This window comes from Perca fluviatilis, chromosome 4 (assembly GCF_010015445.1).
Source record: "Perca fluviatilis chromosome 4, GENO_Pfluv_1.0, whole genome shotgun sequence".
Classification (NCBI taxonomy): Eukaryota; Metazoa; Chordata; class Actinopteri; order Perciformes; family Percidae; genus Perca; species Perca fluviatilis.
This window is the reverse complement of record NC_053115.1, coordinates 25,086,977-25,099,300: the sequence shown is the minus strand read 5'-3', so window position 1 is coordinate 25,099,300 and position 12,324 is coordinate 25,086,977. Positions and strand designations below refer to the sequence as shown.

The 12,324-nt window shown below is 39.5% G+C and overlaps 1 protein-coding gene across 1 annotated transcript; it reads left to right on the top strand.

Annotated features, from left to right (window-relative positions):
* Window positions 1–2,782: 2,782 nt before the first annotated feature.
* Window positions 2,783–6,777, top strand: LOC120557765 (probable N-acetyltransferase camello). The gene is made up of 2 exons (XM_039798369.1): window positions 2,783–3,009; window positions 5,364–6,777. The coding sequence occupies exons 1-2, from the start codon at window positions 3,007–3,009 to the stop codon at window positions 6,045–6,047; spliced, it is 687 nt and encodes a 228-aa protein (XP_039654303.1). The 5' UTR covers window positions 2,783–3,006; the 3' UTR covers window positions 6,048–6,777.
* Window positions 6,778–12,324: the final 5,547 nt, after the last annotated feature.

Below are 12,324 nucleotides of genomic sequence, written 5' to 3'. Positions count from 1 at the left end.
CACCCCTGACTGAGAGGCTACATCGCAGATTAAAGCCAACCTAATATTTACTCTGAAAGTTACTCCACTGAGCTTATTGTTTGCTTATCAAACACACTTGAGTTGAGGGACATCCAAAAGTACAAAACGAAGGTCTCATGTCTATAAATATGTAATAATCTCAAGAAATCGCTGGCTTACAGTTCACATACTGTAAACAAACTAGATAAATCTTTTAGAAGCAAACTATCACATGTTATGTTTCCTAGTTGTGATTTTGAAACATTGGATCAGTGACAAATGCAGGCTTCTCAGATGAAATTACAACTATTTATTAGGGCTGTCAAACGATTAATTTTTTTAAATCGCGATTAATTGTTGAATTTCTATAGTTAAATCGTCATTAATCGCATGTTTTATCACATGATTAAAATTCTATTATTTTGCATTTCAGAACTGTTTTTAAGTACATATTAACAATGGAAAGCAATTCTTACCAGTGTATCTTGATTGGGAATCAAATGAATGCAAATGAAGTGACTTTATGAACTTGAAATTATTTATTTACTGTAAACCAAAGAAAATGTGTGAATCTAGTCACACATTTCAATCTAGAGTCAATATAGTGTGCAGTAACTCCTTACTTACGTACTTACTGACGTCCAGTGATCACCTTGCATCACTTTGCAGCAGTTCTAGTTTGGCTGCTTTCTCCGTGTCGTACGTATTTTGCAAGAGCTGTAGTAATTTTTGGGGATTTGGTTTCATCCACAGGTCGGCAACTAGCACTTTAGTAATAGTGCTTTGCCTGAGCCCGCTAGCATCAACCTGAGTCATGTTAACTGTACTATGCTTAGCTCGTAGGTGGTAGCTCAAGCTTGACATGCTTCGGTGATATTTTAATTCGGCTTTACACAATGTGCATATGGCATCGACCCGTCCAGAAGTTTTGGAGAATAAAAGCACCATTCAGAATTGTGTTGCTGCTGTCTTCGTCCATCATGCCTGCAGCCTGCAGCAGCAGGATGTGTTACTAGGAAGTCGAGAAGTCGAGTGAAGTGTAAAATGCAATTAATGCATTAATTAAAATAATGTACGCGTTCTGCCCGGTCCTTAATCACATCACGATTAACACGTTAATGCTGACAGACCTACTATTTATACTTTTTTCCCACTACATTTTTCGTCAGCTATCATTAACTAATAGCCAGTAAATTTGATGATTTTACATAGCCCTACTATGATCTTGAAGGATGTACTTTTTTCATGCATGAAACTGTCATATTTAATAAACAGTTCCTTTTAACTAAATTTTATAAGCTCATAATATTTTTGCAGTGTGAAATCATCACTAGTCAAGTTACTAGTAACTATAGCTGTCAAATACAGTTCACCTACAGTAAAATGTGTGTCACGGGGGATGAAACACATCTGGAGGAATCCCATACAGTATACACATGGGGAACACATGCCCACACAGTGTCTCCAACCAGAGACGGTTTAGAGGATCTTTGCTCCAACTAATGCATCAGTGAGTGAGAGTGTTTACGTATGCACAGCAGTACCCAGGGTGTGATTTCTTATCTGGCAACGTTGGTTGGTAAGGGGACCCCAAGTACATTTCCAAGATAATTGCTTGATGTCCCTCACCTTCTTCTGTGTGTTGCCATTCACAAAATCCCTTCCTTCGGGAAACAACAGCAAACGAGGTAGCAAGCTTAGCTTGAAATGGGAAGTTTTGAAGAAAATTTGGATCGTGCAACAAGGCAGGCCTGCTTGGTTCTTTCAGGAAAGATTGTAAAGAGTTACATCACATATAAGAACACGTTTACAGCTTTTACTATCTGCTGGGACGTTTTGATTGGTATGGACGAAATACACACAGCATTACACTGGAAAGAGCCAATTACGTTTAACCATGTAACGTTAACCAGCTAATTTAAATAGATTATGTTACTGTATTGTGTGAACAGTCCATCTTCATTTAAAATAGCATGAGGTGTTTTCTTTTGCGGGCTGCAAATGTTCCACCAAAACAAGTTTGTTCCTGAGACCATTTAGTAGAAAAAACTTTTTTTTCCTATCCCAGAATGTATGGTGTAGCCAGGCCTCCACAGCACTGTGGAAACTGGCAATATGAGACTAGGGGAGCCATAGATATAAAACATATATATACAGTGCTAAGCATAAGTGAATACACCCATGCTAAAGTTGACTAAAAAGAGAAATAAAAAATAATCTTTTGGAAATTGAAAAAATGAGAGAGAGATTAGCATTTTTTTTTTTAGTTTTTATTTCAGTTAGCTGGTTTGATTTGCATTGACAGATGATTTTATGGAAAGTACCCCATGCCAATCTCTAGGTATGGTGAAGGGTATGTGATGATGTGGGGCTATTTTAATTCCAAAGGCCAAGGGAACTTTATCAGGATGCATAGTATCCTTGATCCATGAAATAAAAATCTGCCTGTCTCTATGGGAATTTAACGTAGGTACTTATGCCCCCTGTTTTTTAAGGAAGAACATTTATTTATTTACAATACATTATTCATTCACAAAGAATTTGTGTCCTTAAAGGTTGGATTTTTCCTCATTTTTTTTAATTAAGATCAATTTCCAAAAGATGATTTTTTATTCCTCTTTTTAGTCAACTTTAGCATGGGTGTATTCACTTGTGCTTAGCACTGTATATATCATAGACTGTAAATATTAATAATTGTTACCCTAATATTAACAGTCTATGGTCTATGAGGGGACCCCTATTAACTGTTACACCGCCGAACTGCATGCTGGGTACAGCTCGCTCTCCGAGTCCGACGCTTGCTACAGCTTGCTATAGTTAAAAAAAATAAAAGATAAATACTGATTCAGAAAAATAAGAGAAACACTTTTTTTTTATAAAGAGACCGGCGTTGTTTGGATGAGCAGTTCTTTAGAAAGCTTTACCGGAGGTCAAGGAATCGGTCCGTTCCGAACAGCCACGGTTTGAACGACACTGCGCTTCTGTACTATATTCCGTACACAGTCTATGGTTAGTACAACGTTACAAAGTTTCTGGCATGCGTGTACTAAAAGTTAAATAGGCAAACGTTGAGTATTTTGTAACGTGAGCTCAATGTTAAAAAAAAAATTAACTAACGGTTTTTGCGACAGAGTCATAGCTAACATTAAAGTTATCTATGATGAATCATGTGAGGTCTTTATCTGGTTATCATCTGGTGCCTTTACATCCGTGGCCCTGTTAGTCGGCTAACAGTTCAGGCAAGCACAGGAGTATGTTTATAACACTGCAAGAACTAATAGAATATGTAGTTGTCTGTACTACAGTTTATCTCTTAATGAAAATACAGGTTTAATACATGTTGTAAATTGCAATCAACAAACGGTTGTCATAAAATGAAACTCGACTCTAAATGTGATAGAAAATCAGTGAATGATGAAGATTTTGGCTTTTCTCAGACACTGCCTGAAAGCAAAACAGCTGTGACAAATAATTTTATTATAATCTAATTTTTTTTTTATCTGATAATCTATCTATCCATCTATCCATCTATCCATCCATCCATCCTCGTCCGCTTATCCGGGGTCGGGTCGGGTCAGCAGCTCCAGCAGCAGGGGACCCCAAATGTCTGATAATCTAGATTAATATTCAAAAGTCCTTTCTTAAACATCTACTACATTGATGCACAAATCTCAATTTGCAGATATATATATATATATATATATATATATGCAGATCTTACTGATTAAATGTTTGTAGTTTTGTGAGCTGACCTAATTCAAACATATATACTTTTATCGCATCAAGGCCTTAAAGGGATAGTTCAGATATTCTGTACTTATCTAAGTCAGTGTATTACCTTTAGTAGATGCCGCATGTCAGCAGTTTGGAGAAGCAGACAGGAGTACCGACACAGAAGCAAAGCAATGTACTGCTGTGGATGGGGGCAGCAGCTAAATGTATTTTAGCCACCTAAAATAGGCCCACCTAAAAAAAATATCAATTTAATTGGCAAGGCAAAGCAGTCACATATTCTGAATATACTGTACACTTAAACTGATATTGTTTTTGTTTTTTAAGTGGGCCTTTTTTGGGGTGGCTAAAATACGTTGTTATGCTGCCCCCGTCCACAGCAGTACATTGCTTAGCTTGCGAGTCGGTTTCTCCAAATTGGGGGTGTGCTGACTGGCATCTACTGTAAGCAATACACTGACTATGGGTAATATAAGTACCCATAAAACAAGTTAAGTAGTTAACCACATGTCTAAATATCAGAACTATCCCTTTAAGCCCTAGTTCTCTGTACATAATTATGTCACTCAGAAATTCAGTGCAGTCATGCAACATTATGATTGTCCTAAAGAGCATTTGAGGATTGGTCTTAAAGTGATGGTTTGGAGTAATTCCTTGGACTATTTTCTAAAGCTAAACACTTCCAGAGAGCTTTTTCACCTGTGTCAATAATGTAAAAAGCAAAATGTTAGTCGCTGAGTATCTTAGCGGCTGGGCTAATGGACCACGTTTGTTTTTATTGACCCTTACTAATAATGCCCGAAATGATACCAAAGGTCTACACTAGTATAGGTTATGTTCTCATAAAACGATGGATTGGAAAGTTTGTAAGTACGCCAGAAGTTTATGAACACTTGCCGCGCTCTTCTGCTCTCTGTTGCTGCTGCTGCTACCTGCAGTTAGACAGTGCTTAGGCGTTCTATAATATTACAACTAAAAAGAGATACAACAAAAATATGTATTAATTTAATTATTAAATAAGGTAATGTCTCCAAACTTACCTCAATTATTACTTGTCTCCTGCTAGTTATATTACAGCACTTCTTTTTAAAAATAAGTTAAATAAAAAATATTTTTGTTGCATCTCTTCGTGTTGTAATTTGTAGATGTCCCTAAGCACTCGTCTCACAGCAGCAACAACAACAGCAGAGAGCAGAAGCCAGCAGGCAAGTGTTATTTACATAAACTTCTGGTGTACTTACAAACTTTACAATCCATCGTTTTATGAGTGCATAACCTATATATACTAGTGTAGACCTTTGGTATCATTTCGGGCATTATTAGTGGGTCATTTAAGAGATACAAACGTGGGTCCATTAGCCCCGCGCTAAGCTATTCAGCGGCTAACGCTACTCTACGCTAACTCGCCCAATGTTAGACCCAGGTGAAAAAAGCTTCTGGGGGGGTGTTTGGCTCGAGGTCATGGTGCAAAGGACCCTAGGGTGAATTACTCCGAACCATCACTTTAAGTGCAACAAAGATGTAAAATGTGAATCCTTTATTTAACATCTGGCCCCCCAAAATGAATGAACACACTCCAATAACTTATTGTAAGATGTAACATGTGAATCCTTTATTTTATTTCCCTCTAGTTCCTTCTGGTCATGCAGCTGGTGATCCGCCGGTACCGTCCCTCAGACAAGGACACAGTGCTCGCCCTGTTCAGCATCAGCATCCGGGAGCACATCCGTCCATGTTTTCACAACGCCATGACCAGCCCTCTCTACCTCGCCATCACCCTGACTCTGTGTGTCACTGGCTACCTGCTCGGCTCCGTGTTGGGGGCTGTGGTGTTACCGGGAGCCTGGGTGGGCCTTGTCTACTACTGCTGTCATGAACTATATGCCAGCTACGGCAGGGAGAAACTCCGGACAGAAATGCAGGACATCCCTGGGAACTATCTGAGCAGACCGGATGACTGTTTCTGGGTGGCAGAGGCTGAGGTTGATGGGAGGGCCCAGATCATGGGTATGGTGGCTGTAGTGGCCAAACAAAGTGGGAAAGAAAGACATGGGGAACTGTTCAGGATGATCATCTCACCATCGTGCAGACGGGTAGGCCTGGGCTTCAGGATGGCTCAGACTGTGATTGACTTCTGTAAGGAACGAGGCTTCTCCAGGGTGGTGCTGGAGACCAGCTCTCCAGCCACCGCTGCTGTGGCCCTGTACAAGAAACTGGGGTTCAGCCACGTCCTCTCACCCACCAAAACACAAGCTCCTGTTTGGTTTGTAACGCTGGCCAAGGTGTCAATTTTTAAAATGGAAAAACACCTGTAAACATAATCTTAATTAGTTACTATGATGTTTCATTTATATTCCTCTGTATCAGTGCTTTAAGCTTTTGCATCGGTAATACTTTACTGAAATCATTATCTGTAAGCTTTGTCTTACAAACACAGTTGCTGTTTTAGCTATGACCAACAAAAAAAATACAACGTCACAGGTAATGTAAAGAGCAAGAGCCTTTTACTTGTTCTGTATGTAGGATCAACTTATCTGAATGTTTTATACGTGACGTTGCTCTTAAAGTTTTACTGGACCAAGATTCACAGACCAATGATTGTAGTACTGGTACTTTTTTTTTTTTTTTAAATAAATACTAGTTTCAACTACTAGTTTGATCAATTAGAATACATTTTTTTCCAACAATAACATGCCAAAAATAAAACCACCCCCAAATTGTTTTACACCGCTGTATGTTTTGCTTTAAACACACCATCCTCTTTCCAACAGTCACATGCATTAACTGCAACCTTTAGTGGCCCTGTACACAATGATCAAAAATTGTAATCAATATATTGTGTCTAAAAGAAAAACATATCCAACCACTCACACTAACATTTTACACAGCCCTGGTGCAGACACCAGAGCTGGTGCAATCAGGAAGGTGGAGGTTGATGATTGTAAATGATAAACAGTAGAGGGTGCCATTTATCTAAGTAACACTGAAGCACCCATCTGTGATGCAACTCAATAGTTTCTAGAGTCTTGTATTTGCAGTTTTTACAGTACATGATTGTGAGTCATTTGCAATATAGTAATATTACTGTAATGAGTATTAAAGCTCTCAATGTTGTGGGAACTATGGTTCAGTCCAAATGTTTGTTTTTTTTGTTCAGATTGTCGTGGTATTTAACCTTTGAGGTCATAATATAGTTGCAGTGTATTTAGAGGCACAGTTTGCAGAATCTTCATATGATTTTATAGCATAATTCAAATGATCTAGTTTACACAAACACATAACCAGGATACTAGTGTCCATGTAAATGCACTCATATGTTGGCGACAATGTGTTTTTTTTATTCTATCACTGCGAGGTTGCCAAATGTTTGAAATCCAAAACATTGTAGCTTTAGACACTATACCTTGAAATTCAGTTTTAGATGGAAATTCCCCCTTCAAGTTATGACTTTATGCTTGGACTAGAAATGACATACGGTAAGTCAATATTGACAAAGAGTTGGAGGCACTGTGTGGGCATGTGCTTCTCATGTGTATACTGTATGGGATTGCTCCAGATGGGTTTCTTCCAACAGGACACACATCTTACTGTCGGTGAATGGATGCCTGAGCCCAGACAGCAAGCCAACGTTGAATTAATATTGATTTTTCATCCGAATCATCATTATGGTTGATAGAAATTTCAATGCAAAATAAATGTTGAATCACCATTACCATATTGATGAAACCTGACGTTACTAATGTTGATGGCAACAACATTGGAACAACATTAATCTATAGTTATCTTCAGGGGCATCAGACTGGGGGGAAAAAGGGTACTGAGTACCCAGGGCCCTAATGTGAGGAGGGCCAAAAAAGATGCTAGAATGAATAGCTGTGGATGAGGGGAGGGGCCCATAGAAAATGCCTTTCTACAGGGCCCAGAATTTTGTGCTACGCCCCTGATTATCTTTATGATTGATTAAGCATTGATATTTGGTTTACTGCCAATGTGCCAATGTGATATTGCCAATGTGTTGAAAAGCCATCGACATATAGTTGACTGGGAAATATGATTGAAAATGCATTGATATATAGTTGACTGGGAAATATGATTGAAAATCCATAGCTTTTTGGTTGACCGGGAGATCATCGGCTGGTAGACCAACGTACTGCACCGGACACATCTCATTTCTGGACCCTTGGGACCCATACGATCAGGTAAGCTTGCTTATGTAATGTTTGATATGAATGAATTGTACTAAATCAAATACTGTTACTCGTTAACATGATGGTTAGTGTAGTAACCCACGCAGTGCTGCGGTCATTGAAATAGATTTTGTTCTGCCAAATCTGCAAAAGTTAATGTAACTTCGTGTTGATGGCTATCGTGGTTCGCTTCCAACAGGTTACAATAAGTTAGCAAAAGCTAGTCTATTTTTGTGATAGCTAGCTCGAAATACATTTCTGTACCATTATACCATTTGATAAGTAGGCAGATACATTAGGGGAGGATGTATGTCGTGAAATCTATTAACACAGCACCGCTATTTCTTCTGACCGCCGGTGAACACCGTCACCAACGCTAGCATAGTGCAGCCTGCCTGGCCACTTTTCGTTATAGCTGCCACTATCGTCACAGCCACAATTTCTGATATTGATACAAATGCCAACGTTTGTGCCAGCAAGACTAAATTAAATTTCACTGAGATCCAAAATTAACCATGGCAACGGTGCTCTGTGTTGCTAGGCCGTTGTTGTGTTTGCAGACACTGACATTTATGCATATGCTCCACCACCAGTAGGTGGCACTATGATTGGTGTAATGAATGGAATGTACAGAGTGGTAAGAATAGAAGAAGAGTGTACAACGCGAGTTCGAGAACTGCTACCAGTGTAAAAGTGATGCTGAATTTAAGTAAAATCTTTAAAGAAATATCCGTCTCCGTTTTGTCCAAGAATTCAACAGCCGTCCGAAACAAAAGTTCGTAGTTCAGCCAAGCCTACTGAGTGTGTGGCTCGTTAGACAGCCGGAGGCAGCAGGCAGCCCGCGTGTGTGTTGCTGTTACGAGTGTCAGTAGTCCAGGCTGCATTGTTAGTCTACATTGCCGTCACCATGACATTATCCCCCCACCACCCAGCCAGAACAACAAAAAAACATGAGTTTTTTCAAAACACTTGGCCTCAGAAATTTTTTTTCCTTTACTGTAATTCAAATAAACCAATGCACATAGTCTTGGGCAATTTTGAAAAGTGCTTTGAATGTAGGGAAAACATGATAGGCTAGCCTACAACACTGGACAAATTGCCTTATCCGATCATTGAAAAATCCTAGGCCTAGGATACTGAATTTGTTTCCAAGTTTGCATAAATGTGGGTGTTCTGTTTAACTTAAAGGCTAATTTTTTGCATTGTGCTTGTATTTTCTGTTTTAGATGCTCTTAGAAAGCAGATGGGGACAGCCGCCATCACCCAATTTACTTTTGCCCAAGCTGTGCAAAAGTGGCTGCGCTATGCGCCAGACCGTGCAGGAGGGACTGGGCGACAAACCAGTCAGACGTCAGAGGACCATGAACTGTAAATAAGCCAAAGAGGACAAATAATGAAATAAGAGGCTAATAAAATGATTTAAAATTTTTTAAATTATACCGTGGCCTTTGGGGGAGTCCACTTTTCGTGCGCTTGTGTGACTTACAATGACTTACAAAGATACATAACAGCTACAAGTGTATGCACTATACAGGATTTACCCTATTATACTTTACTGACAGGAATTGATAGGTCAAACAGCCACCCACAAATAGCCTAGTCTATAAACAAAGCATCAGGCTGTCTTTGAGATTTCACATGAACAACGGTTAAAGTTACTCAGGCTATCAAAGAATACCATAATTCCTCCGTTCAATTAGGCCTAAGCAACACACCCCCTGCTTCCATCCTTAACCCTTTTGCCACGTGTGTTAGCATTTGAACAAAGTGCTGTGTCCATTTGAACAAAGTGCTGGGTCCACAGTGTGTGCAGACTTATAGTATTGCCTGAGGCCTTTTGGAGGAGCAACACTTAGGTTTTACTTCGTGATCTCCCTACAGGGGAAACGGTCTCCCCCGTTTTAGCTTCAAGACAAGAATATCTTGTATAGTTATCTTTTTTGAAATGAATTAGGTTTAAATCGCCGTCATGCGTGAATGAATTATATTTTTGCAATTTTACACATAATAATCCACGATGATCACCTTACACAAAACTGAAATTGCACGTCAAAATGACACACTGTTAATATTTTTAGAGATCCCCCAAAATTTCACAAATCACGTTTTCAGGGCAGCCCGTGTCTTATTAATGGGAGCCCTAGCTCCCCCGTAGTTCGCACCCTGCTCGTAATACGTATCGTATCTGCTGCGACACATGTGAGAGAGGACAACAAACATGTCGACTGCGCCGGCAGCCACTGTGCCATTCATCAGAAGCTTTGGCTTTAAAACTTCATACAACAAGGCCCACACAAAAGAAGTTCTGCCTCTCTTAGTTATGCTATTATAATTCTAGACTGCCGGGGAAGTTCCTTCCTTCCTATGACACACTGAGCTGCTCTCTTTTCATTTGTTTCCTTTTTTGTGCATCCTTGTCCCAGAAATGCTTGTTACTAACCTAGCTCTGGGGAGCATGTAGCTCTGCGATTCCCTGCAATGTCCGGCTACGTCCTGCTGCGTCCTGCCACGTCCACTGCGCCCACCCATGCTCTGCTGTGCCACGATACATCCCGTAACGCCCTGCTGTGACCTACTATGACATGAACTACAACGATTACCATTGTAGTCACTGTTCCATTATCTTTATTATGACTATTATTGCCACTGTTCATCACACCCCAAACTGGCCCCGTCAGACACCGACTACCAAGAGTCTGGGTCTGCCGAGGTTTCTTCCTAAAAGGGAGTTTTTCCTCACCACTGTCGCTATAGCCACTGCTAATGCTTGCTCTTGAGGGAATTACTTGAATTGTTGGGGCTTTGGAAATTATAGAGTGTGGTCTAGACCTACTCTATCTGTAAAGTCTCTCGAGATAACTCTTGTTATGATTTGATACTATAAATAAAATTGAATTGAATTGAATGCAAAATATCAATGATCAAAAATATGGTATCGAGATAAAGGATTCTGGCTCAACCACATCTCATTTTATAGGGCACCTGAAAATGCACCTTGATAGATTAGCAAACATGTTTAGCTCAGCATTGGCCATCTAACGTTAGCTTGCTTCTTGCTTTAGCCACGACCTAGGGGAGGTTAACTTAGACTGTCGCTAGATGTTATGAAAAGATAAATGAGAAAACATGTGGTAGTAGATTTACGTAATCATTTACATCCCGCTGGCTGCAATGCTTTGATATCCTTATATATAGCTATGCAGTGTTCTGAGCAGCCTGGATGGAACGCAGCAGGTGATACAACACTCACAAAGACTTGAGATTTGAATTGGATTTTAGCTCAGAGACTTGTCTATATATAACAGTCACAGGAGCATTTTTTTCGGCCTTTTGAGTAGGTTTTGATATTTTAAAGGTCCTATATTATGCTTATTTTCAGTCTACTTGTATTTTGGGTTTCTACTAGAACATGTTTACATGCTTTAATGTTGAAAAAACATTTTTCTCACATACTGTCAGCATGAATATACCTGTATTCCCCCTCTGTCAGAAACACTCGGTTTTAGCACTCTTTAAGCACCCCCCCTCCCAAAAAAGCCCAATCTACTCTGATTGGTGGGCGTTTCTGGGCCTTCCGTCATTGCAGCCGGGCAATGACTGTAAGGACACTGTAGGGGCACCTTCTACCTATATATAGTATAGTACATCACAACTAGACAGAAGTCCAGGCGGCATTTCTCTGTGGATTGAGCGTTTTTGATACTTTTACAGTATTTATATAGCACCATTTACCTGCCTTATAATAAAAATACATGGAAATCTCGAAGATTTTTATTTAAATAAATGTCTCTTGAGTCACTTTCCATCGCAGAAGGAGGTAACACAATGGCGAATGAGCCCATGGCCTACTGATGCAAGTATTACAGTTTTTCTCAATTGTAGGCCTATACACAAAAAAACATAGAACTATGCACAGAAATCTGAAGACTTGAAGCTCATGTATCAACAAGTAAAACAAATAAAATGAGATTCATTCTTTTTCTTCTCCAGACTGCTAAACTCTCAGCACAATTCCATTGTTCACTTAAATAGAAATTCAAAATCAACCAGACTGGAAGGAATGCCACTTTACATACCTTTTTTTCCGTATAAAAGTTATGCATGTTATCATCTGATTGAATGGGAATTATCAGTTGTTTATCATTACCATACTGTAGATATGATGGAGTGATAACATTCAAAATGGGTGGGAATAGGCCTATATATAGTGGTTTGCAAGGTGTCCCCACAATTATTAACATTTCTGCACAGACTCTGCAAGTGGCGTTATCTACTCTTTCACTGTACTTCGACCCGACATAAAAATAAAAAAATGTCTTTAAGGATCACTTCTTTGTCAACGCCGTCATTACATGAACTTCACCCTGGTAAAGTTAACTTTCAAAAAGGCTCGTCATCGTGTTTC